The sequence below is a fragment of the Podarcis tiliguerta genome, assembly GCF_965153285.1.
Source record: "Podarcis tiliguerta genome assembly, chromosome: 13".
NCBI lineage: Eukaryota > Metazoa > Chordata > Lepidosauria > Squamata > Lacertidae > Podarcis > Podarcis tiliguerta.
In genome coordinates this window covers 23,202,052-23,229,837 of record NC_139546.1, presented here as the reverse complement: position 1 = coordinate 23,229,837, position 27,786 = coordinate 23,202,052, and the positions used below count along the sequence as shown (strand labels likewise).

General features: G+C 45.4%; 1 protein-coding gene across 7 annotated transcripts in view; it reads left to right on the top strand.

The window, feature by feature from the left end:
* LOC310661925 (signal transducer and activator of transcription 5B) overlaps positions 1–27,786 on the top strand; it is a 68,938-nt gene that overhangs the window by 20,337 nt on the left and 20,815 nt on the right. For 3 of the 7 annotated variants that reach the window (XM_083408589.1, XM_083408588.1, XM_083408591.1), the window contains 2 exons: positions 20,979–21,074; positions 27,542–27,679. In XM_083408589.1, coding sequence (XP_083264715.1) covers positions 27,552–27,679 — 128 coding nt within the window. In that variant the 5' untranslated portion in view covers positions 20,979–21,074; positions 27,542–27,551. Of the gene's footprint in view, positions 1–20,978; positions 21,075–27,541; positions 27,684–27,786 lie in introns of all 7 variants that reach the window. The other 4 variants (XM_083408592.1, XM_083408590.1, XM_083408593.1 and 1 more) reach the window with 2 other exon arrangements.

Below are 27,786 nucleotides of genomic sequence, written 5' to 3'. Positions count from 1 at the left end.
TGGAGACCACAGATCAGGAGTGGGGAACACGTACCTCTGCAGAGATTGCTGGACTAGGATTCTATTATTCTATGACTACAACTTCCATTATCTCTTGACTGTCAGCCACCCTGGCTGGGACTGATGGGAGCAACAGGTATGACGGAAGATCACAGGTTCCCCATCCCTGCCATAGATAATTCTGTTTTCCAGGTAGGGGGAGCGACCATTACTTTAAAATTCCCTGTCATTGGAAAGATGGTTATTGCTCTCCTGTGAGTGTTAAAATGATGAGGGAATTGTTGTTCTTGCCTGTTCAAACTCGGCGTAGGAAGTAGAACAACACAGCCTCTGAAATTATTATATCACAGTGTGGGGCCCAATTTGACTTGGCTTGAGAAGGCAATAGGCATTTTCTGTTGTAATTGTATGTTCTTTGAAAAAATGTTCTCATTATAAAAAAACTATACGTGGTAATGCTATGTTTGTATTTTAATACTTTCTTTCATTATTTCCTAGCTTGCTTCTGGGTTTAAAATAGCTAAAGAAACTAATTCTAAGTACCTTAGAAACCTGCAGCTGAACACTTGGTTGGTTATTTCCGTTTGATATGTGATCTTCAGCCTTTGTCTTTTCCCTTCTCCACAGCTCCTATCTTAAAAGTTTTTTGTCCTTATACTTTTCCCTTTTGCCAACAACTTGGAGCCCCTCTTGTGCTTAGGCTGCACAAGCTATTTCACCCTAGCTCCTTACTCTGCTTAGCTGTTCTTTATCTCAGTCTTCTGTCTCCACACTTTTAAATGTTTTTAATGTCTTTTGCTCAGCCTACTGCTCTTTTTTCTTCAGTTGTGTGGCTTCTGGCCTCCTTATATCTTCCCAGAATTCTGTCTCCTTCCTTCCTGCTGACAGCACATAGTTCCACCTGTCCTTTCGCCCTTCGTTATCTCTTTTCCCCAAACAAGCTAACTTTTCACTTCCATCCACAGCAAGCCTTATTATTTGTCAACATTCTGTTTCTGACACTCACTGAACAGTTAGAATGTTTGTGAACATCTCATGATAGTGCACAACCATTGGCCGGGGCAGAAAGCCTGTAGGTGACAGGACAGGAGACAGACAAAGGACCATTTTTTTGCCTATTTATAGTTACCAATCTATCAGTAACAAGCTCAAGATTTGACAGCTGATAGGTGGAGAGGGAAACTAGGGTATAAGAGCTCAAATGATTCAGATAATGAGTCTCACTGTCAAGGTTATAAATGCAAACAATAGCCTGAGGTGACCAAGGGAAGGGTATGTCTGGGGCAGTGGGGGGTGCAGGGGGGGCCGGCCGCACCGGGCGCAACGTCTGGGGGTTAGGGTTAGGGGGCGCAAATCCACAGGTTAGGGGGCGCAAATCCATGGGTTAGGGGGCACAAATTACTTGCCTTGCCCCGGGTGCTGACAACCCACGCTACGCTACTGGTCTGGGGTGTGTGTGGAAACACTCTAGGATGCTGGCTTGATGGGTATTTAGAGACATGGGTATTTAGAGAGACAGGGACTTGGAGGAAGGCTGACTAGCTGGAGCAGAGATGGGGCACCTGTGTACAACCCGCATCAGTCCTAGCCATTATTCCCAGTGGTCAGTGATGAAGGAAGTTGTAGTCCAACACTGTATTGTAACCCACAGGTCCCCTCCCCTAACCTTGAGGATGGAAATGACTTCCTGCCAGTGATTTATGAGCTGTACTACTGTGCAAAACATTTTAGAAGGGAAGCATTACTAAACATCCAAAGGGCCTGAAGACAGAAAAGCCTTCGTTTAGTTGGTGCAGGGGGCTGGCTTCAGGATAAAACAATAAGAATAAATCTTTCTGCAAACTTTGGTAGACTTCTGCTGAAACAGATACTTTAAAAATTGTTGTAGAAATCTTTTTCTTTCCCCCTTCGTATCTGAATATACAGTATATTCAACTATGTTTTTCATGCAATAATGTCTTCAGCTTCTGACCAACGTTTAACTAATCAAATTTTCTGTGCCTGCTTATTGTAATGAATTTGGACCTTGACAGCACTTAGCCCAATCCCTTTAGTTTGCTAGAGAGGGTGTGGATATGAGGCTTTAAAAATGTAACTACTTGAGATCAGCTTCGTTTCTCATTTTAACAAGGAGGAGCCTGTTCATAAAGTATGGAGAAACAGTGGCTTTGTTTATGTTTTTGGACTCTTAACTCCTTTCAGCCAGCTTCAGCCAATATAGTCAATGGTCAAGGGTATTGGAAGTTGTAGTTTAGGAACATCTGGAGGGCCCCAGGTTCCCCAGGACTTCTCTAGTTTGTGACCTCAGTTGTATGGGGTTCCCCCCCATATAGGTAGTCTCAGTGGTGTGCCCCTGATTTATTGTTTTCCTTTACTAGTATACTATCTTAATTCAGGGATGGAGGACCCGTGGCCTTCCAGATGTTGGATCTACAACTCCCACCAACTCCCAAACCATTGACTATGCTGGCTGGAGCTGATGGGAGTGATTCCAGCAACGTATGGAGGGCCACAGATACTCCTTTATTATGCACAGTGAAATCCTATGCATGTCTACTTGGATGTAAGCTCCGTTGAATTCACTGGAGCTTTACTGCCAGGAAAATGATATTTGGCTTCAACTTTAATTACCGTTTGCAAATGGTATGATGTGAAGGAAATGTATTAGAAGTGCCCGCACCGCCCTCCCGGTGGCCCCCCCCCCTGCCAAAAAAAGCATGCAGGCCCAGCTGGAGCCCCGCACTGCCCGCCTGGGTAGGAAGGGGCACCGGGCAGGCGGCGGTGGGGAGCGATGCCCCCCCCCGCCGCCCAAATGCAAGCAAAATAAAGAATGCTGGTTACTTACCTCAGTCCGTCCGCCTGGATACACTCCTGATCCTGATCCCAGAAGGAAGAACAGCAAAAGAGGCTTGAGCTCTGGGGTCAGTCTCTTTTCTTTTGGCCTTAGGCCCACCCCTGGCTGGCCGTCCATTGTCCTCCCTGGCCGAGGGCGGGTCAAAGGCCAGCTCAAGCAGGTGGGTGGCACCCTCCCAGGTGAGCCTCGCTTGGTGCCGCAAACCCCGCCCACCTGTGGGGAAGGGAGGGTGGATATTAGAAGTGTGGGAATCACACTGATGTCTCTCTCTCTGTGTATGTATGTATGTATGTATGTATGTATATATATATCCCGTGTGTGGGTGCCCGTGAGTTAAATTTCAGTTGTGTGTGGTTTTAAGAGCGTGGGGCAGACAAGCTCAGAAATCCAGACGCATGAGAAGTTGTTCCATTCCTGCTTGGTACTGTTTTTGTTAGAAGAATCTACTCTGGCTAATACTTGAAGCTTCAAAAACACATTGCTCAGCTACCAGTGCGAACAGTAGCAAACTGATAGGGCAATATGGAAAGAAGGCAGAGTACAGGAATGTTGATTTGGGCCTCTGGCCTGCCACTTGCCAGATTTTAGTCTTGTCTGCACAGGTGGATTTCTGTGTATTTTCTTCAAAGTTGCTCCTCAGAAAGTCTCTCTACTACCCACTCTGTGGCTTTTACATGATTTGCCCTTTCTATCATTTCTATCCAGGTACAGGCATCCCCCTGTTAACGCGCGGGAGTTATGCCCAGAGGCGCCACGCGTGTCAGTGAAATTGCATGTAATTGAAAACCCATTGAAAAAGCCTGCATACACCCCATTCTGTCCCCGTCCTGCTCTTTTAGTGACGTTTCAGTGATGACTTTATGACTTTTCTGGATCACTCCTGGGATCAGAGCGATGCATGTATACACGATCGATGGTACATAAATTGGGGGGGGGGGCTGCCTGTATGCCTTTCCTGCATCTGATCAAATTAACCCTTGCTCCAGGAATACTCACCAAGAAACTTGGTTGCCTTAGCTAGAGTAGGAAATGGTTCCCCCACACCCCCAGCCAAGGTATATAGGAGCCAAGGGCAGCTGAGTTATTTTGGCACCTGAGGCAGCAGATCCCACAAGTGCCTCTTCCACCTCATTGGCAGTAAAAATGCAACAAGAGTGGGGAACCTGTGGATCTTCAGATGTAGTTGGACTCCAGCTCTCATCAGTCCCAGCCAGCAAGACCAGTTGTCAAGGGTGATTGGGAGTTGGGAGTCCAGCAACGTTTGGAGGGCCAAAGGTGTTTCACTCCTGAGACATGGCAATTAAAGATTCCTGGGTTGCAGGGGGTTGGACCAGATAATCCTCTTGGTCTCTTCCAACTTTACAGTGCTATGATTCTATGAGTCTAATAATTTGCTGCCCCTTTTTGACACACCGAATCAGCTGCCTACGGTGGTCATATCTCTCTGCCCAGTGGTAGGAAGCTTCCAGTATGTACGCTATGCACAGTCATCCACACCTTGTTGTGACTTAAAGGTTTTGTGTGCACAGAACTCAAGTTTTGCCCTTAGCAGTTCTCCAGGCAGAGGTCAATTGCATTTGCTGTAAATGAGCAGTGAAGTATTTGTGTATGCCAGGGATTTCCCGTGTGTGTGTCTTCATGTAATAACAAAACTTGAACTGTTTTTATCAGGAAATTTTTCACTTCCATGTCCGGGGCTTGACTATCATCGTCATAGCGTGGGTGGGAGGGTATTTTTTGTAACTGAGTTCTGCTCAGTATAGAAATATTCATTTGACTCTGTGGCTTCCGAGCTGGGCAGTAATTCCTTGTGATTTTTAGTTGCCTCCAGAGATGGCCTGAGTAATGTATTGTGTTGAAACAAAATGCGGGAAAAGGAAAATAATGAGAAAACCAGACACTTGGAGCCTTTACTCCAGATGTTTCCATTAAGACAACATTCTTGAGTGGAAATACGCAGGAATGAATGGTTTTCCTCTTTTCCAATGTTGTTTAATCAATATTAATGTTGTTTTACAGAAAGCAATTTTTCAAATTGTTTCCTTGAAAATTAACAATACTGGCATTTAGTTTATGCTTCTTTAACTTTTCTAACCCTCTCTACACTTTCCCCCAATCCATTTATAGCCCTTGGGGGGGGGGATAAAATGTGTGCAGGTGTGTTTGAGGGTATCTGAGGGAGTGCTGCTTAGCAAGAGAGAGTAAGTATTGTGGTGTGCTTTCACGAAAAGCTTGGTTACTTGCGCCAGGGCAGGCATGAACATCTGCTGGTTGATAGAAGGTGCGTTGCCTTTAACTGTTCTTCCCTGCTGTGCTGGGGGTGGCTCTTTGTGAGCACCACTTCCTGGATGATATGGCTGGGCTCAAGCTGCTGATAAAACAGGATTCACCCATCTGACTGGCCCAGACAGTGGAACAGCAAGTGCCCTCTGTTTGCTTGCAAAACCCCAAAGGAGCTATTTAATCTGCTACCTTGGCTGTGCATATTCCCCAGTTGTATGTACAGCCTACTCTTTGACGTTTGTGTCTTTGGCAAAGTAGGTCGGTTTCCCAACTCAATGATAACAGTTTCCCACTCTGCAATGTTGTAATCTTGCTGTAACATGGTCACGGATTGGTCTTGCCTCATACAATTGTCGGTAACTTTGGCAGACACTCTTTTTCTCCTCTCTCTCTCTCTCTCTCTCTCTCTCTCTCTCTCTCAACATTCTCACATTCATGCTTGTTAGTAGCAAAGTTGCTTTAGGTGAACTCTTGTGATGTCTTGAATGGTAGAGAACATTTGCTCCATTTAAAAAACTGTACATTACTTTCATCTTTAGCACCCTATTGTTGATTGGGAGAGCTGGGTGTTTTTCATGCTTGCCCAGTGCTATCTGTTGAATGGCATACGGAAAGCCAATGAAATGTTTGCCTATTTTTGTATCTTACACAAACAAGCAGTATGCTCCAAACCAATTCAGAATAGCTGTGCTGTTTTTGAAAATTAAATAAAGCTGTGACCTTCCCTGACTGCCAAGCTTGCGTGTTTGGTGACGTCTCAGGCTGCAGGCTCCGGCTGCGCTCATTATGTTCTCCTTTTGCGTCCCTTCATCATCAGCAGTCCTTTTGTGCTCATGAGAACGGTGAGGAGTGTTTTCAGATGGCAGCAAAGGTCACCATTTGTTTTGGGTGTCGCGGATTGTGACAGTCCTGTCTTCGTGGCTCTCCTTTTCTCTTTGCACAAGAAACCAAAAGGGCTTGAAAGAGGACAACACAAGGGTGTTTTCGATGACTTTAACTGCTGTTTCCTCCCCTTCATAACCCTGCCTAAGTTAACTCTTTTCTCCCCCCAGTCGCTGAAAGTGCATTTGTTGCAAACTGATTTTTGTTGTGGGTGGAACAGGGTGCCAAAGGAGTCCCATTTACCCAGCAGTTGTGCTACATAACTGCGAGGATAGGAAAAGTGTCCCTGTGGAAAGCCACATACCTTTCTGCCCACCCCCCTCACCAGGACACTCCCACACTCAAAGCAGGATGCTGCCCTGCAGACTATACAAGCCGTGTACTGATTGTGCAACGATTCCTGTCAGTGTGGCGGGGGGGGGGGCAGCAACGTGGGCTGAAACAGTGATGTTGACTTGCTGGGATCCAGAGGACTGAGAAAAAAATTGCAAGCTGCTCCCTCCCTGCTGGGTTAAAAAAGGCTGAATCACACACTGATCTAGTGATTTCATTTCTATATGCAGGAAAGGAAAATTTTATTGCAGATATGCATGTACACATGTTATGTGTCCTAACTGCTTTTACTATCAACATTTAAGGTAAAGGTAAAGGGACCCCTGACCATTAGGTCCAGTCGTGACCGACTCTGGGGTTGCGGTGCTCATCTCGCTTTATTGGCCGAGGGAGCCGGCGTACAGCTTCCGGGTCATGTGGCCAGCATGACTAAGCCGCTTCTGGCGAACCAGAGCAGCACACGGAAATGCCATTTACCTTCCCGCTGAAGCGCTACCTATTTATCTACTTGCACTTTGACGTGCTTTTGAACTGCTAGGTTGGCAGGAGCAGGGACCGAGCAACAGGAGCTCACCCCGTCGTGGGAATTCAAACCGCCGACCTTCTGATCGGCAAGTCCTAGGCTCAGTGGTTTAACCCACAGCGCCACCCGCGTCCCTACTATTAACATTTAATGTCCACAAATCATTCTTTTTTCTCCCCAGTGACAACACCACTGGGGAAATGGGTTTCCTTTTTTGTGACTTCGTTTTGCTCTCTGCAAACTAGCAGCAGTCTTGACATTTGCTTACTTAGCGAAATGTTTGCTAAAGAAGGAGCCACATGGATGATCATTTCTTCCTTCCATTACTCCATGCCTCCAACTCTCCACCTTCGGGCTTCACTTTTCACTTCTGTTTATTAGATTTCTGACTGCTGCACCCATTGATACGGGAACTCCTGCAATGTGGGCCCCCTCCCCTCACTGCCAAGGGTAACATGAGAGACCTTCACCTCTGTGAATGGAGCCTACAGTGCAACTTCTCATCATGCCAACATTCTAGAACTGAGTCAAGGCTGAAGTGGTTAGGAGTTACTATAAGCCTTTCCCACATGGACTGGGACTTGTCGCAGTATGCTTTTGGCGTATGAAGGAACAATACTTCCATATTGCGAGGAAGCAGGCTTTAGCGGCTCTCATAGAGAGGTGAGAAAGGACCACAAATGATGGATATTCGAAATGTTCCCCAAGAGCCACAAACTGTCAGGGAGATGGCCCCAATGAACCCGTGGTCTCATGTTGCAGAGGCTTGGTCTAGGAACTATTTTTTTGGTGGTTACCTGCTTATATGGCAAGCAGGTTTTCTTTGATCAGGTTGTGCTTGTGGGCCTTCACAGAGGCATCCGGGGAGCCACTGTAGGAAATGGGATGCTCATCGCTGAGCATCTTGTTTGCCTAGTAGCCATAAAATAAAATTTTTAAAAATTCCCCTCCCACATGCATTTGCCATGTAAAACAAATATTTGAAAACCTTCTTACGAACTGAAGTGGACTAGCTTAGTGGACGTCAGCTGGCAATGAATTCCAGAGTCATGGGGCTACCAGGGAAAAAGATTCTGCTGCAGGTCTGGAAAATACGTTTTTGTTCCCTGCGTATTGCTTTTCATTGTATTTTAGGAGCTAGTGCTCCTGCACAGTCTGGATAGGTTTTACACATTTCTATACACTGACATCAATCGTCAAGGAAGCAAGGTGCCTGGGATTTTCCCAGCTCTCTTGCACTGTTTCCCAGACCTCCTACGCAAAAGCCAGATAGCTTTGAACTTGCACAAGCACTAGCCCATTAGTGTGACCTTACGGGGTTTAAATTGTCTGCATCAAGTGTTGCTGGTTTTTTAAAAGAGTGTTCAACTTGCACTTGCTCTGTTGTTTTTTAAGAGTTGCATGATACAGAAAACATTTGTCATAGCTGAGACAGAAGGCCTTCCAAGTTTGTTTGAACCTAGAATGCTCCTCCTGTCTTGCACTTATTAAATATTCGGAAACGCTGGGATCTTTGCCTTCTGTCAGTATTTGCAAAATGACACATTTTTAAGTGTATGTGTGCAGACAGATGCTGCTTTATCCAGAGTGATTTGTTCTTATGTTAGAGATTAAGGGCAGGTTTAACCTGGAATCTCCCAGTCGGATTAAGGTTTCGTTGGCCTCTCATCACGGGAGATAGCAAAAATACCTTTCCCCTTCTGAGGCTTGAGCCCTGGAGTTTAGTGAAGCAGCTGCTTTAGCTTGGCAGCGTTTGGAATTGTAAACATCTCTTTTTGATGCTGTTTGGCCCAAGAGCATTTACAGAAGTGACACTGTTTTCGGATGTGAGGGGATAGCTCATAACATTGTCTTTTAAGGCCAGTAATTTCCTAGGGTTGGAAGGGGGTACAGGGTCATCAAGCCCAGTAACTTGACACAAGGAGGAATCCCACCTAAAACAAACCTCAATGCACAATTTTTCCTCATTTGTTTATGGGTGTAAGGGGCAGACAGATGGTTTTCCTTGAGGCATCAGTTTCGATTGAGGAGGTATGTAGTTTTCCCCCTAGGCACTGAAAATGCTGTCTTTTATTCACAATTTGCAGCTTTCCCCTTCTGCTAGCACATGAGTAGGGAAACTAAGGCCCAGGGGCCCGGATCTGGCCCAATCACCTTCTAAATCTGGCCCGCGGACAGTCCAGGAATCAGCGTGTTTTTACATTAGTAGAATGTGTCCTTTTATTTAAAATGCATCTCTGGGTTATTTGTGGGGCCTGCCTGGTGTTTTTACCTGAGTAGAATGAGTGCTTTTATTTAAAATGCATCTCTGGGTTATTTGTGGGGCATAGGAATGTGTTCACCCCCCCCCAAAAAAAAATATAGTCCGGCCCCCCACAAGGTCTGAGGGACAGTGGACCGGCTCCCTGCTGAAAAAGTTTGCTGACCCCTGTGCTAGCATATCAGGTACAATTATTAGCCCAGTCTGGAATGTGATGGTCTGGGTGCCTCGGGCATCTGTTGGGTATCCTACTCAGGTCCATGGCATTTTGTGCCAGTTTTAGGATTTTAGTGTTACTATTTTTCAGTCACTTGGCAACACATTGCTCCTTTGCTATACCTCTCAAGGATGGTAAAACTCAAAACAGCCGCTAATAAATTTATATATTGCAAATACCATGTTGCCTCTGCTTTCTACCCCCAATATGGAGAAAAGGGCCGGAAGATCAGTGGTTAGAGCCACCTGTTTTGGATGAAGAAGGTTGCAAAGTGGCTTCCTGGCACCTCCATTTTAAATGTACAGGTAGCAAGTGATGGGAGAAATCTCTGGCAGAGAGCCACTGTCAGAGTAGACAATTCTGGGCTAGATGGATCAGCCTGAAATTCACCTTCATATGTTCATAAGGCCCCATCGTTTTGTGAGCCTTTTGCTTTTAAGTTTTATTTTCAGAAAGTTCTGAAAACTGTGTGCTCCCTGTTTCTCCCCGCTGGCCCAGTTTCTTCAAGTATATATTGTTTCCTTGAGACACAGAGCTTGACTTGTTTGCATGAATCATGCGGAAGTATTGCACTGCAGACATCTATTGATCTTTCAGGGCAAGCAATTATGACTGAGGACCAGTTCTGAAAAAAAAAAAAATTGTGGGCCACTTGAGAATAACTGAGAGTGCTTCTTTATCACTTAATAAACATTTCTTCCTCTGCATATGAAGCAGACCTGTAATTCATGGTTTTAATAGCCATATGAATGTGCTTCTGAGTTACATGTGCAGAAAAATAAAATAATGTCTTCTTCTGCACCAGCATCAGTGTCAAGACTAACACAAGTATAATGAAAATGTTGAGCCCTAGACCATGACCTTGTTAGCCTATTTGATAATTTGACCCTGGTTAAAACAGCCTCAGTCAGCACCATCAGGGACAATGTGGTCATCAGTCAGGTACAAATATTTTCAGCTGTTGCTTAACCATTCTGTTGACTGCCTGAATGGAACTTTCAAACCGCAGTTTGAGATTCTCTTGTCCAGATTAAGGTGGTTGTTGTTTTTTAAATATGTTTTCTTTGTTCATTGTAAGTTGCCTTGAGAGAGCTTTGCCCTAAAATGCCTCCTAAAATAAATAGATACAAAAACTTAGGATTTCTTTCAGCTCTCTGATTCTGTCGGTCTTGATAGAACAGTCGCTAAAGGCCTGTCCTCTCTAGGGCTGGGCAATACCTGATTTTAAACATCACGATATATCACCAGCTACATATAATGATATCTTGATATGTTGCAATATATATTGGTGGTGGCGGAGAACCTTGCCGGGCCTCCCTGTGGTGGTGGAGGGGATTAAAATGTAAAGAAGTAGTAGATTTAATAAAAATATTAAATAAACTTCCATATAATATCTTTAATATATTTTCAACTAATTTAAGGGTAGTTTAAGTGATTTACTAGTCAAGTTGCATCTGCTTCCCCACTCAGAGATCTAAGTGGAATCTGTACATGCATAAACCCCACTGAGTTCAACTAAACTTAACTGCTGGGGGTAAGCCTCATTGAATTCAGTAGTACTTGCTTGTGAGTAGGCTCACATTTGCTTGCACTGCTTACCGGAAAACACCCCATCATTTTCACATAGTACCTAACCTCCCATTGTTCAGCATTAGGCAGCCAGCTAAATCTTCTCCCCTCCATTCTGCCCCCCCCCCCCACAGAAGGCCCGCCCAAAGCCCTCATCCCACCAACCTCTCCCTTTTTATCAGAGAGAGGGAGGGAGGTCAAGCAAGCAAAAAGAGAGCAAGCAAAGCTGGAAACCCTGCTGCTTGCAAAATGTCTGCAAAGTATCCATTCAGATGAGCTATCCCTCTGGGAAGCTGTTAAATATCCACCTTTTGTTCACAGGTATACAGTCCTACCTCCGCTGACTGGTTAGTAAACTTCGGGATACATAAGTGGCAAACCCGGAAGTAAATTTCCAGTTTTTTGCTGCATGCGCAGAAGTGGTAGACTGCTTTTGCGCATGCACAGAAGCACTCTACCACTGTGCGTGCATGCGCAGAAGCGGTTCCTCCGGTTGCGGAAACCTCGGGATCTGACCAGAGCACTGGAATAGATCCTGTCCGCAACCGGACAGGTACCACTGTATTGCCTTGTTGAAACTGCTTATCACAATGTTATTTCAGTACAGTGGTACCTCGGGTTACATACGCTTCAGGTTACATACGCTTCAGGTTACACACTCCGCTAACCCAGAAATAGTGCTTCAGGTTAAGAACTTTGCTTCAGGATGAGAACAGAAATCGTGCTCTGGTGGCGCAGCAGCAGCAGGAGGCTCCATTAGCTAAAGTGGTGCTTCAGGTTACGAACAGTTTCAGGTTAAGTACGGACCTCCGGAACGAATTAGGTACTTAACCCGAGGTACCACTATACCAGTTTACTGTACAGCCCTAGTCCTCTCACAAGGAAGACAGGAGAGCATCTGGAAAAGACATACCTTGGAAAACACACTAGGCGTGGTTCGAAATGTGCACTTGCCATTCAGCTTCCCAGAAGGTTGTTGAATATGTGCATATTACAGACATGTGGATTGTGAATACTCTGAAGCAAAGGTCCAAATCTAATGGCCACTTCTCCATATACTCATTTTGAGAACATTTGTAACGGGTGGAAAATAGAGAACTGAGAAATTAGCATTGCTGTGAACTTCCCTGCTCTTCTGAAGGCAGGCCTTATCTAATACATTGATATATCTCTTCAGTTAATTGTTGGTGTCTAGTGGCTCTTATTTCACAATCTTTCATGTTTCTAGTTGCTCTTGTTTAGAGGGCATCTATCACTCCATTGTAAAGCTTAGAGATTGACAGGGTGCGGCTTCCACAATCTATCATTCTCCAAGCTTCCCTCTCCTGTTCTGTCTTGCATTTTATTTATTGCTGTGGATTGGAAGAAAGAGTTTTTGAACTTGCATAGTTGTGCCGGGGGGGAGAAAAGCTATAACTAAAACTCATGTAAACGTGATGTAGATTTTTGGTTCCTTCTGTCAAAAAATAAAATAAAAAATACCTGTGAAGGTATGGCTTTGTACAATCTTTCAGCAGGCTATTCCAGTAAGAAGTTTTCCTGGCTGTTAAGAATTAGAATTCAACATTTCTCTTTGTTGCTTATAGTTGGTGTACTGTTGCTGGAGAGCCTGGGCTGTTCCTGAGGCCTTTCCCTTCCTCGGCCTCATAAATGTAAAAAAATATATATGTGTGTGTTTTCTTTGGAACCTTCTCTCCCCCTGAAATGTGTCACTTTCTTTCAAGTTCTTTCTGTCTGACCCAAGCTTGTGGTAGGCTGCACTCTGATAGAGCTTGGTGCCCTCTTTATTTAGCAGGAGCTATTATGGGCTACATATTGGCTACTAATCCTCCAGGTTATGACTGTCTTAAGTCCTCTTAATTTTTGAAGGATGGTGCAGCTCGCAGATAACAACTGGGTCAGGACAGCTGGAGAGAGATTTTCATAGTCTGGGGCTGTGCTGTGAGAAGGAATAAATCTCTACCAAAAATTAAATATGAATATATTTGTAGTCTGTGTTGTGTACAGATGTATAAGGGTTGTGGCTTAGTGCTTTTCCACAATGTTCTTATGATGAAGGGCTCAAGGGCTTGGTGTGTGTTAGTTGTTTTGTTATTAAGACTAAAAGGTGGGGAAATAATTGGTTTATTGACATGAATGAAGAGAGGCATTCTTTTTCCCGCTGTCTCATAATACTGGAATAACTAATGATTGTCAGAAAGTTGAGGATTGGCAAAAGGGAATAATTCACTCATCACGCAAAACTCTGGTAAACTTATTGAAATTGTTCACTTCTGGAGGGTAATGCACTCTAGAGGATACTTGAGGCTCTTAGGAGTTTCTGCTTGGTATGGCTGGCACTCTTATTTGAACCCTACTTAAAGGGGTTTGATGTCCTTCAGATGTTGTGGGCTCCAACTCCCATTATTCCTGACTACTTGCCATGTTGACTAGTGGAAGTTGCAGTCTAGAACATACGGAGGGCACTACATAGGCTATCCTTGCCCTAGCCAAACGGTTGGGTGAGGAGGTGGCCTGGGCATTTGATGCAATAGAACCTAAACTTTCTTGCAGGGTCCAATTGGCACCTTGTTTTACCAGAGAGCTAAGGACGATGAAACAGGAAGGTTGATAGCATGAAGCATTAAACTTAATGTGAATACAGTTGAACGCAGCTGAGAAAGTATGATTTTGCCTACTGTATTGTGAACTGCCCTGAGATCTGCAGAGAAATAAATAAAACAAACAAACAAACTCTGGGAAAATTATGGCAGTGTACAACAATACTTTGCCACCATTGCATTCTTAGTGTGTCACCCACAGGAGTGTTTCCAAGACATTTGGGGCATACTTGGTCTTAGCCCACAGCTCTCACAAGCATGCTGTTTTTTTGCAAGACATTTCACTTGAAAAATTGCTTGAATCCAACTGAAAACTGCAAATGCAATACTGTATATCGTGCAGTAAAGTTAATGAATACATCAAGGGCATACAGTAATTTGATCTTGTTTTAAGGGAATGAATGCTATTGTGGCCTGAGGATATGGGCAAGGCGCATGGAGAGGGTGCCTACTCAACCCATCATGGCTGATGATCCCAGGGAGGGTGTTGCCTTTCTGGAAGCAGGGTATGATTAATGCCTCCCTTGAACAAGGCTGCTCCTGAAGAAATTCTTCTGCATTTCAGGAGTGTAATAAGCTGGTCACATATACTCCCTTTTGGGGCAAGGGTGGCAGCAGGCAACTCCAGGAATTGTTGATTGACTGATTTCCTGGACACATGCCAGTATGGCTTCAGGTTTCAGGCTTGGTTTAGGCACAGAAACTGCCTTGGTCACCTTGCTGGATGCTGGGAGAAGGAGTGCAGCCTGGGTAATTCCCCTGCACTTCTCAATTGCTTTCGATGCCATTGACCTACAGTGCCCTTCTGGGTAGATTCTCAAAGAGTTGGTGGCATGGAGTTTTGGTGATCCCGCCCCTATTCGGTTGGAGTAATTGCTTATTATTGGTTCTTTCGTGGCGTTTATGTCTTGAAGTCCCACAGAGTTCCACCTTCTTCTCCCATGCCCTGTAACATCTGCATGAAACTGTTGAATGCAGTGGGGTGAGATGTCATCAGTATTCACAATACAGTACAAGCAACTCTGCATTTCTCATTTGTCTCTGAATCAGGAGGTGGTGGAAGTGCTGAACCTGGAGCCTGAAATTTGTAGTGGGCTGGAACAGGGCTAATAAACTGAAGCTCAGTCCTGAGAAGGTGGGTGTGTTATGGACAGAGGTGCTTCATTTGTTTTAGGAGATGGTGTTTTCTGGACAGGACCATACTCCTCAGGAAGACTATGGTTTCTAGTTTAGGGGACACGTCTGGATCCAGCTTTGTCACCAGAAGTCCAGCTGTTGGGTCTTTCATCAGCTGAGACTGGTGGGCCAGCTGCATTCTCTCTTGGACACGAGAACCTCTTGGACACGGTTATGCATTATACCTGAGGCTACCGTTTTGGAAACCTGCTGGAAACCTCAGTTAGTATAAAATACAGGTGCTAAGTTGCTGACTTGAGCTTTGGGAGCACATTATTCTAGTGCTTATAAAACTCTACCCGCTTCCAGTTTGTGCTGATAGTTGTTTGCCACATCCAATAGGGAGCCTTCATTACATCAGGCCTGGGTACATCTTTAATTGAATAGGTTTATACTGACAGGGCAGCACGCATAGAGATTAGGGTCCCCCGTGGGTTTCTAGCAAAGCAGCTTGCTGTTGTTTTTCCTGGCAAAATTACTATAAGCAAAATTGCTTACATTCAGAGTACTTGTCAAGTTGTTACTGCCTTATTAACCCCTGGCTGTTTCCTGCTGTCCCTGCCCCCCCCCCTATCAAATTAAGCCCTAGTAAGTTGCAGAAATCCACTATGGACTGCATAAAATGCTATTGTGGCTGATGAAACTGCACTTCATAGCCTACATACAGATGGATTAGATTGTGCCTTCAGCAAATTCATGCACATTTTCAAACAGTTATTTTCCTTCTGCAAATCATATAGTAAAGCAAGGGGCTGCAAGGCACTGAAGCTCCACTTCCTGAACGCTCAAAATCCTGTTCTGCATCCCTGTTCTGGCTCTCGGATCTCACTAGGCATTGGCTTTACACAGACATTTGAAGCCTGTTCTGGCAGTCATAAGGGTAAGAAACATCATCATCATCATCATCATTATTAAACGAAGCTCAGGTTCCTGGGGTGCTGAATTCTGCACCCGTTACCCAATTCTGTGTTTTTGTTCAGTTTGTGTGGAATTGCAGAATATTCATAAAATAGACTACCAGTTTGCTTAAGAAGACAAGGAAGAATGCCATCTACTGTGAGCTTACCTGTCTAATCTCCTCCTCTTCTTCTTCTTTGGTGATCACTTGTAGCTGAGTAAGATTTTCTTCCATGAACACGTTCTTAACTGTGGAAGCCAATTCTGGATCCACACGCCCTTTCACAGTGGGAACATAGGTTTCTGGGCAAGAGTTGATCATGATGAAGATTTGCCAAACGTGCCTTCCTCTTAGCTCATTTTTCCCTTTCATCCTGAGTTCAGGCTTCTTCAAAGTCCTAGACACCTTTGGTAAAGGCTTTTCTCGAATTGGAGTGCTCGCAGGCCAGTGTTTCCCAATTTTCTGTGCTTATACTTCATTTTTTAAAGATTTGCCTTGAGAGTGTCTTTAAACCTCTTTTGTTATCCACCAGTATTTCACTTTCCATTCTTAAGTTGGGAATAGAGTAGTTGCTTTGGAAGATAATAATCAGGCATCCGAACCACATGACCAGTCCAACGAAGTTCATGTTCAATAAGCTTAATTGAGGAGGCTTTCATTTATCCTGCCTGCATGAGATGAATGTGCAGCTAGAATACAGAAGAGAGTTTTCTCTGGGGTGAAATCCAGATTAATTATTTTATTTTTTTAATTACCGGTATACCTCATCTTTCCTCCAAGGAGGTGCACATGGTTCTACCCCAACCCATTTTATCCTCAAGTAAGGCTGAGATACAGTAACTATCCCAAGACCACCCAGTGAGCTTTTATGTGGCTGAAGTTGAGACTTGAACATAGGTCTACCAAGTCCTATACTGATACTCTTAACCACCTTGGCTCTCATTTACATAGCTGCTCAGAGACTTCTGTATGGTGCCCTTCTTAATGATCTTAACATCTGTTATACAGTGGTACCTCAGGTTACATACGCTTCAGGTTACATACGCTTCAGGTTACAGACTCCACTAACCCAGAAATATTACCTCAGGTTAAGAACTTACCTCAGGATGAGAACAGAAATCGTGCTCCGGCGGTGTGGCGGCAGCAGGAGGCCCTATTAGCTAAAGTGGTGCTTCAGGTTAAGAACAGTTTCAGGTTAAGTACAGACCTCTGGAACAAATTAAGTTCTTAACCTGAGGTACCACTGTATTATCAGTCACTCTGTTTCCATTATTGTTTTTTAGTGTGTGTGTTTCATTTTAAATTGTTCAATGTTTTCTGCTTTGAGCATCTCGGATAGAAAGGTGGTGGATACGTTTGCTAAAATATATAAACAAACACCAAAGATTTGCATTCCTCTTTCCGCTTCATTTGTAAACCTTCCGGGTTGTGGTGATCATTCAAGTCACATTGTTAAAACTTTGTGGGGCAATGAAAGCGCGTAGCTGGAATCGTATCTCAGCTAAGTTAGTCTGCTTAAGTTACCCAGTGGAATCAAGTCTTTGTGTTCAGATGAACTGACTAATAAGGATGAAGTTCACAACTTTCAGAGATTTGACCAAGTGCCCTCCAGCTTTGTTGGAACTGATCCTGATCTTTAGGGACTGGTGGTTTGAAAAGCCTCTTCAGGGTTTGCTTTCGAAAAAGCCTCTTCAGATGCACTGGGCCTTTTGCCTTTCTTCAAAAAAAAACAAAAGAAGTTTACAAATTGTGCAGCAATGGGTTTGTAGACCCTGTGCATGTTTCTCCTGTGGATAACTGCCTTTGTCTGTCCATATTAGTCAACAAAAGCTAGGTACTTCAGAGTATGCTGTCCTCCATTTTTTTTATTATCTAAGCAGGGGTAGCAAACATGAGTAGCAAACATTGTGGTTGTCCACGCTGACCAGGGGAGATGGGAGTCCAATAACCACATTGGCTACATCAATAGTAATTGGCTTTTAGAGAAATGATCCTGAAAGGAGACCTATCCAGCCCCTCTGAAAATTCTCTTAATGGGAATTTTTGTGGGGAAATGAGACACAAGGGAATGCCAAAAATCATGCGGAATTATCACCCATAAGCGAGAGCTCCACTCAAGTTATTCATTTATCTGTAACACACACAAAACCCTCTTGCCACAACCCACCCAATTCCGGTGAGTTCCCCCCAACCGTCAGAAGAGTCTTTTACTGGATTCAGAAGGCTGTTAGGGCACACAGGAGACAGGAAAGTAATCTGCCTACCACCTGCATATCTCTGGATCCAAGCCCAGGTCTATTTCTCTTGAACCGAAGGGCATCCCTGCTCACTAGGATGGCTAGGTGAAGTACAAAATCTGCATTTTCTTGAATTTGTTTTGGGGGCGGGTTTCCCTTGGGTGCACAGTACCCAGGGTAACTTTTGTTTATTCCCATGTTTTGAAGTTGCTCTGTATTTGAACTGAATCCAGTCTTCTGTTACAACGAATCCAGAAGTTCCTAGTATGGTGCATTTGTCTCCCAGGCAGTACAAGCATGTGGGTGAATATTTCTGTTAAACGTTGAGTGGGAGGAAGCTGGTTTACTAGAGGCAGCTGATTTTCTGGAAGGAAATTGCGTCTTCCTGTCAGGGGGCAGCTGGAGAAGCAGCAGCAGCAGCAGCAGCAAGAACTGGGGCCCAGGTTGCTTCTAGGAGACTTGTTTCTCAAAGCCATCTGGCACAGGCGTGCAAACTTAAGACCCACTAATGTAACCTGCTATCCTGCCTGCTGCTCAACAAATCTTTGGTTTTTCCAGTCCTAGACAGGCATAGAACCAGGAGAGGGTGGCATAAGGGGGTTGGGGCAGTTTGAACCAGGGAGGCTTCCCATTTCACCTGTGCCCAATTCATAGGCAGGGCTTCCAATCAACTGGGAGTTCTTCTGTGCCTTAAAAGGGTCGATCTTCGCTAGCTTAGAGCAATGTCTTTGCACTGTTTATACCTCCCACTCCAAGTCACCACACAGCACACATTGTCTGCCTGTGTGCAACTTAAGGCTGGCGCACGTTGTTATCTTTTGTCAGCCCCATCTCCATGCAGGAGGGCTGTTCTGCTACTTTGCGTAGAAAAAACATGTCTGTGGTTCTGGCATTGCTGTGGCTTTTTTTTAAAAAAAAGGTGATTAGAAATGTACTTGTTCATGTGCGGGTTGGTTCTGAATTAACTGGATTCAGGCAAAAATTGTGGCGAACCACTGGGGCACAGAGGGCTACCTATATGACAACAATTGTAGATGAACTAATGGCATATAATGTCTACCTTATTAGCTATTAGGGCTGTGACAGTCCTCCCTGTGTAAAAGTGCCTGTGGAACAGGATGGCTTTTAATCATGTACTAGTCTTGTTGGGGTTTCTAAGCCCTGACACACTTTCAATATAGATCACGCTTCCCGATACATGGACCGATTGCTGAGTTCTCTACGGGGTAATGAGGACTTTCCTTTGGCGTAGGTTGTTGTTTTTGGTAATGCTCCAATATTGAAAGCTTCGTTTCGTTTTCCTGTTTTTTGCAGTTTGGAGTCACTTTGTGGCTCGTGACTCAAGGCTCGCTACTTTTGCTTTCAGTGACTGCTGTGAATTGGCATAACTGAACAACTTGGTGTGTGTGGTTTTCCCCCAGCACAGCGTTCCCAGAGAGTTTCCAGCCCAGACTCACATTTGCTTCCACAGCATATTAGGCATGGGTTTCCCCTATGACAGTAGCAGTATGAGAGGGCTAACAATTACGTTGTACATGTGAAAGGTGGAGAAACCTGTGGCTGAGGAGACTGGGAAGGAAGTTTATCGCAATGGTCTGTCCCCATGGTATTCAGCAGGGGTTAGCAAACTTTTTCAGCAGGGGGCCGGAACAGTGGACTGGCCCCCTGCTGAAAAAGTTTGCTGACCCCTGCTGAATACCATGGGGTGGCCAGACTATATTTTGGGGGGAAACCAAAAACGATGCAAGAGCACCACAAGCCCCGGTGGCTGCTTACCTGTGTCTTGCGAGCGGCGGGATGATGAGTGGCGCACGAAAGGGCTCCAGAGGGGAGCTGCTTAAAATGGCGGCCGCTCAAGCGCTGCTGCTGCTGCTGGCACCAACAAAGCCCAGCCCCCTTCCTCCTCTAGGCAGGGCGGGGAGAAGCCAGGAGGAGGGAGGAGGCGCTGCTGCTGTGTGAGGGAGAGGGAGGGTTGACAGAGAGGGAAAGAATGTGCGCGCTGGTGAACCACGCAGCGATTCCTGGACCGTCCACGGGCCGGATCCAGAAAGCACTTGGGCCTTATCCGGCCCACGGGCCTTAGTTCGCCTACCCATGGTGTTCAGTCACTGGTGCTCCAGGGGCAAACCTGTGGGCAAGATACAGTTGCTAAGCCAGGTAAGGAGCCTGCTTGCTACCCTTTTTGGGTGTCCCCAATTGTCAAACTGACAAAGAGGGGCGGGGAGACTGTATATCTAACAAGCGTTGAAAGAGCTGAGCCAGAACAGAAACAATTACCACCGTTATCTAATGTATAATGTATATCTGATGGTATCATATAGAAATGGAATCGGATGACAAGACAGCAGTGGTATAGGTGCAATCATATCTCAACTCCGGGTATATCTGCATGTGCCACATTTTTTATTTTTATTTTTTGCAAACGCACCGTTTAAAGGCACAGCAGTCATGGGAGGGTAGCAGTGGTATAACAATGTGGATTTGCTTGGTCAAGCACAGAAAACCCAAGAGGTTTATTTCAGTTCTCTATCACATGTGGCCTTCGTACAATTAATGAGCCAGGTATCACACTTCACTGAGTGTGTTTTCCTTCACATCATGACGAAAGTACTAAACCTGTCAGAAGCTGAGAAGCACTATAATGGCCCAGAAGTTTTATTTTTCTTCTCCAAGGATCAGGACGTTGGCAAGCTCAGTCTTGATTCTGCAACAACTGAGTGGATTTTACTTCTTTCTTAACCTTGCTTTGGAATCTCTTCTTAATTTGAACATGCTTTTAAAAATTACTAGTTGTTGGGGTTTTTTAACTGATCTTGCCCTGCTTCTGTCAGACCCTACTGCAGCCCCTCTTCCTCCTTGGGAGTAGCTATCTTCCTTCCCCTTTGTCTTGCGGTCATGATTCTCCCTCTAACACAGAGCTTTCCAAACCATGTGTCGCGACATGTTAGTGTTTCGGCTGTAGCGTGTAGGTGTGTCGTGCAAATGCTCCTGGCATTGGAAAACGGTTAGTTTAAACTCTGGTTTGCTAGTAAAACTGAATTACTGTGTCGCGAAATGATGCATGCCTTTAAAAAAAAAAGTGTATCACCAATATGAAAACTTTGGAAAGCTCTGCTCTAATGCTTTTATTCTCTTCATCTTTGCAGGGCGTTGAACTAGATGACCCTCGAGGTCCCTTCCAACTCTACAATTCTATGATCTTGTCAATTCCCTGTTCTCCAGCCTTCACATCAAGAGGCAAGGTGGGAACACTACTGTTGCTATTGTAGGCCTTGCTTAATAGAGTGCATGGGATTTGCTTCTGTAATTGGTGGTTGGTTGGCTTTGTAGAGGCAAGGAGAACATGGTGATGCATGATGCGTGAAAAAAAGGTGACATGCTGAAGTTAGCAGCACATGGTCAAATCAGCTGGTGATCTGCAACAGTGACTATGAGCTGTATGTCCTTTTCAATTCCTGTACCATTGCTGTTGGATTCTGGGGCATTTTTTAATATGGTGAAATTGCATACAATAAAAGGTCTGTCTTTCCAAGGCAGGCAATAGGTCCTTTACGAGATGTTTCCTTATCCCGCCCCCCCACCCAATGAAGTTAGAATCTGACATTTTTTAAAAAGGGCAGGGGGAGGTGGGCAGAGCATTCCTACAGAGCCGAAAGGGGAGGAAAAGGCGAGGAAGGGGAAAGGAAAAGGGGAGGAAGTACCATTTTCTAAGCCTTGCCAGGCTCATAACTTGCTAGGGAAAAACTTGGAATAAGTCGCTTTTTGCATTCCATCAAATGATGCCTGTTCCTGGAGTAGTGTAGTTTCTCTCTCATATTGGGGCATTTCAGAGCAATGAGAAATCTTGGAGTTTCCATCTCTTCCATCCATACCTACACAGATCTATTATGTGGTCTTCAATCATTGCTTTCAGAGCGGTATATATGTAACATAAAATAGGATAGATAAAATAAAACATGTATCAAGAAATTGCACCAAGCGGTTAGTAAAATTAGAACAAAATGATCTCAGAAATTGCATTCCTGAGCAAATAAAAAGATGTTTAGCTAAGGCTGGAGTGGGGGGGGGGGTTGAGAATGGCATAAGGCAGACTTCTCTGGGAGTTTTCTGGGGTGCCACAACTGGAAAGGCCTTGTCTCCTGTAATTGCCCACCTCACTTTAGATGGTGAGCATGGAGCAGGGTCTCCAAGGGAAATATAAACAGCCAGGAAGGTCCATGTAGGAACTAGGAACATGGATAAATTTATTTTCGGGGGGCTGTATGTCATGCACAGCGGAGAGTAAATTTCAGACTTCATCTTCTTTTGGGCAGAATGCATTCACAGCACTGCAGCTAAGCTATGGCATGCAAAGTATGCCTAAAGAAGGCAGCGATTACACTACAGAGAAACATTTGCTTCATTTACCATTTGCAGCCTGTTGATACAGTGGAAGCAGAGGTGTGTCACACTAGTCGGTCATTTTACATTTGTCAGTCCAGCTTGTTCTATCCCAGGCTGCCCTTTGGCATGAAAGGCACTTGCATTTTTAAAATTTCTGAACTAGCGGTAGTATGTCGTGTGCTTCTGTGGCCAGTAATTGCCCAGTTTGTTCTCTCTCGCTCTCTTAGACAAACACACACACTGCACCTCCTTTTCAGTTACCATTGCATCATCTCCTAGGATTCCAGCCACAGAATCTGGCCTGTCAGGCTTTGGATCCGAACGAGACAGAGCAGAGCTTTGCTTTTATTTAAATAGGCCTTTCTGCCCCCCATCTGTCCTTCCTATCCTTGCATTTGTTATTCCTGCTATAAAGTGCACACACACCAACTTGAATACCCAACAGCCCAAAATAGACTGCCATGCTTGAGTGCTGCCCAGGGCCGAAATAGAAGCTGGCACTAACTTGTAGTGGTTGGGAAGTCTCACTGCCCAAAATAGCACCCATAGATCCAGTGGTAGAACTGAGTCTATCATCACACTCTTGTTCTTGTGGGTTAGGTGTCTGACTGTAAGTGAGCTCCCAGGATCCGCAGAAGAATGGGGTTGTTCGAGTAGACCAAACAGCTCATTCCCCCAGTGTTATTCTTCTAAGAGCAGCCAAGCCATAAGACCCTGCAAAGTCTGTAATTTTGCTCTGCCCTTCCTCCCATCCTCCCCACTCTGGCACCTGATATTGATGCACACTGCCTTTGTACATGGGTGTTTCATTTAGCTGTCACAGCTTCATAGCTTACGGATAAACTTGACCTCTGTGAATTTGCATGATCCCATTTCTTAAAATCTCAGCGCATTCAAACAACACATGGGAGGAAAAGAAGTGTTGTGGGGCCATGCACACCAACCCTGCTCCCCCCCCCAACGTCCTCATTGGTTCTACCTTCAGCCATCATGCGTTGTGTGGGGAAGTCTGAGGGGGGCTTTTTTTGCATGTTTGGCTGAACACACTTCAAATCCTCTCTGATTGGGAACCCTGATAGTGCACAGGGGAGAGGATTCTACTAAGTGTGTTCAGCTGAAAACGTGAAGAATCCTCCTTCGGATTATCAGCTTCTATACGGGCCATAAGGGACGCGGGTGGCGCTGTGGGTTAAACCACTGAGCCTAGGACTTGCCAATCAGAAGGTTGGCGGTTCGAATCCCCATGACGGGATGAGTTCCCGTTGCTTGGTCCCAGCTCCTGCCAACCTAGCAGTTCGAGAGCACATCAAAGTGCAAGTAGATAAATAGGTACCACTCTGGCGGGAAGGTAAAAGGCGTTTCCGTGCACTGCTCTGGTTTGCCAGAAGCGGCTTTGTCCTGCTGGCCACATGACCGGCTCCCTCGGCCAATAAAGGGAGATGAGCGCCGCAACCCCAGAGTCGGCCATAACTGGACCTAATGGTCAGGGGTCCCTTTACCTTTACCTTTATACAGGCCATAGCTCAGTGGTAGAGCATTATCTTTTCATTTGAAAGGCCTTGGGTTCAATCCCCAGCATCTTGCGGCGGGCCTGGGAAAGTCCCTTGTCTGAAACCCTTGACAGCCCCTGCTGGTCGGTGTAGGCATGACTGAGCCAGTTGGACCAGTGGTCTGACTTTGTGTAAGGCAATGTTCTGTGTTCATTCATTCTCTAGCCAGTGCTCCTGTGAAGGGTAGAGCTGGAGCTGGTGGGGGACAAGGCAGAGCATCTTGACACAACTGACTCTGCAGCCTCTCCACACTTTCTTCCTCCATATGTCCTTCAAACGCCCAAGTTAGGCTCTTGTGGTAACGAATTCCGTTAAAGTTGATTATGCGTTTCATGAAGGAGTACTTCTTTTTCAATCCAATCGATCAATGTCAAGATGACATCCCAAGTGTTAGAGAGAAAGAGATTTTCCTCCATCTGTTCCCCCACCCCACCCCAGTGTTTAGAATTTTGTAAACCTCTTATAATGTCATTGCTAAACTACACTAGTATTAATCAGATTTAAACTCGTATAGATTTTTTTATTTATTTGTACTTGTTCATAATATTGCAAGGGCACAAACCCAATTCCCCTTCATGCCGGATTGCGCATAGGTCTCCCTCTGCCCAGACCTGCTGGCCTCTGCCTGTTGGAGCGATGCCAGTGCCACTTTTCTGACACACAGTTCCCGTTTCCTCCTGTTGAACATGGCGAGAAGGTATAGAAGTACAGTGGTACCTCAGGTTACATACGCTTCAGTTTACAGACTCCGCTAACCCAAAAATAGTGCTTCAGGTTAAGAACTTTGCTTCAGGATGAGAACAGAAATCATGCTCCGGTGACACGGTGGCAGCAGGAGGCCCCATTAGCTAAAGTGGTGCTTCAGGTTAAGAACAGACCTCTGGAATGAATTAAGTACTTAACCCAAGGTACCACTGTACTGTCATCAGGACTCCCACGGCTAGCAGAGGGACCCAGGATGGGTTGTTGCAGTGAGGGGCTGAGCTCAATGGTCCTACAGCCACCATGTGATGGCTCTGGGCCCAATTCAGGCCCAGTCACTGCACCAGGTCCAGGCAGCTGCAGTGATTTGCCCGCCCACTTCCCCACATATCTTCCACCCCAGCTGGTGTGTGCAGAAGGCTGCAAATGCAGAGCTGACTCAGCCACTCTGTTAAGTCATCTTGAGCAGCCTCTGAGGTTTGCATAAGAAGAGGCCCTGCTGAATCCAGCCCAGCATTTTGTTCTCATACTGCCTAGCCAGGCAGTATGCAAACAGGACTGCAAGCACCAGGTCACTCTCACATCCTAGAGTTTTCAGCAAACTGGTATTCAGAAGCATTACTGCCTCCAACTACGGAGGCAGAACTTGACTTTCTAAGTCACTTCACGAAGGCTCCTTGCTTTGAAAAGTGAGGTATAAGTACCTTGAATGAGGAAACACAATGGGAGAACTATAATTGGTCTCCCGCTGTACGGGGTTCTTTTTGCTAAATGCAACCACAGTGGGGGCGGTAATTTGTTTGGGAAAGTTTTTCCATTCCATAGAACGAACAGAGGGCAAAATTAACAACTTGGCGAGGGTGGTGGTTTAGATCAATAAATGGTGAAAGGAAAGCTTAACGCGTATCCTTGCCCAATCGTATTAGCAGGCTCTCCATGCCTGCATTTATTAAAAACCACACAGGTGTTCCCATTAAGAGATTGCTCATGCGTGAATCTCCGAATGAAAAGTGCTGTTTGTCCTTCAGTTGCCTTCCTACCCCCCCCACCCCCCCCCCAAGCTAAAAAGCCGAGAAATGCTTCATTTGCTGCCCACTAGCTCAGGGGTCCCCAGTCTAGCCAAGGGCCATACTGGGACATCTAAAAATCTGTTACAAGCACCGCAAAGTGCCCATTTCATAGAATAAAAGTTGGTGATGAACCCCCCCCCCCAACAGGATAAACACATACATCCCATAACAATAGAAAACAGACCAAAAAAAGCAGGCAGACAAACAAGGCAAAAAAATAAATCCTCAATTAAGACTAAACATAAAATTGGGCAGGACAGGGGTCATTGGCAAGCAATATGGGGGTGTCTGATAGTGCTGTAGTGCCCACAAGTGCCACACTGGGGATCCCAGCACTGGGTCCTACATCTCAGTGTTCCTTCCTGTTTCCTGAGTGCTGGAGAAAGAAGAAAATTCCCATTGTTGGCATCAGTACAATGACAATGCCACCAGTCAGGCAGTGGGTTCCTCTGGGGCCACCCAAAAAAAAAAGTGCTTAGAGAGTGGTGATTCTGGCCCATGAGCCCATTCTAAGAGAAGGTGCCCTTACTGTTCTTTTAGATGTCAATAGAGATTTTTAAAAACACAAATCAAGGTGAATGCAAACCGCCAGCTTCATTTGCCTTGGCTTCAGAGTTCAGCCCCGGAATATGTAAAGTCGTAGCCAACAGAGTGCCTATGTATGAGCATAGTCATACACACATATACTACTTGCCCCATTAAGGAGCCTCAATAACCTTCCACAGATCTCAAATTAGGGAGAAGGAATTTTCACACCAGAGGCCTCATAGCTTCAAAGTAGCCTTGATTCCTGCATTTCAGGGGGGTGGACTAGATGATCCTCAGCATGCCTTCCAACTCTATGACCTCTGACACATTTTGGTTTCAGAATTTGAGTGAGCCATTCACTTTTTGAGGAAGTTATTTCTCACCCTCTGGTTTCCCTCTGCAGCTCTCTCCAAACTTGCAAGCAGTGGGTGTTTCCACTTCCTTTCCACCAGCTTTCAATGGCGGAAGGATTTTCCCAGCAAAACGTGTTAAGAAACATCAGCAATTATCTTTTCTGGCTGAAAAAAAAACCTAATTCATGGCCCTTGTCAGATATTTCCCTGCTCCCCTCATTGCCAGTGCTACAGTATGGAGCGATGTGAAGTAACAATAAAGGGAGGTGTATCTGGTTTGTGCAAAGTGCTTTTAATGGCCACAGCCTGCTTCCTCCCCTTAGGCACAACCTAATTCTACATCCTGACCTACCTCACAAAGTCACCTGCCATATGCTACTGGACAGTACCTCCTAGTAGCTTCAACAATCTACCCACTGAGGGCCGAGCTACACATTACACTGTTCAAAAGTGGCCGTAATGCTGCTGCTTTTACTTGGAAGGAAGTGCATTTGAAGTGTGGGGCTCTGATTGGGAGATGTGCAGGCAGCTGGTTCTCTGCCATAAAGTCATGTCTCCTGGCTGCTTTTGTGCCCAAAGGTGGTGTTTGGAAGTTTGAGCCTCAGGAGATCTAAGTAGAGCTTCTGGCCAGGGTTGTGTCACAGCACTTCATACTGTGTTGAGGTCCTTTGTCACACTGATCCCAATAAACCTGGTAGGAGGTTTATAATTCCCATTTTACGGATAAGGAAGGAGGCCGGAAGGTCTTGTTTCCCAAGCCACTTTATAAGATTGCTCATTTTAAGCCTGGAATTTCATTGCTGCAATCCTCTTAATTAAAGCTTGCCCTACTACACCCATACCCTCTCTCATCTCTCCTTAATCCGTCCTTTGGAAAGAAGGGTAGAGGATTAAGATACAACAAACAATGCAGTATTTCCAAAAGAATCCAGGTATGTCAAGTGTTTGCTCTTGAGTTATATGTGGAAGACGTCCTTGATGTGTCTGGCTTTGTTACTATAATTGGAAGTTCTCCAGCCACTGGAGGTTGGGGCGATTTGGGTATATGCAGCCTTGAGTGTGCATGAGTCAGAAGCTCTATGCATGGCGTCCCCTTCTTTTAACAAGTCTCCCTCCCTGTCAGGTCCTGAGCCATGGCGGTGTGGATTCAAGCGCAGCAACTCCAGGGGGATGCCCTGCGGCAGATGCAGGCCCTGTATGGGCAGCACTTTCCCATCGAGGTCCGCCATTACCTCTCGCAGTGGATCGAGAGCCAGCCATGGTAGGTGAGCGCGAGGCCTGGCTGTCCAGGACCATCTTCAGCCTTGCAGAGGAATGTGGTGGGATGGGATACTGGCAAATCTTCTGGTTCACACCACTGACAGCATG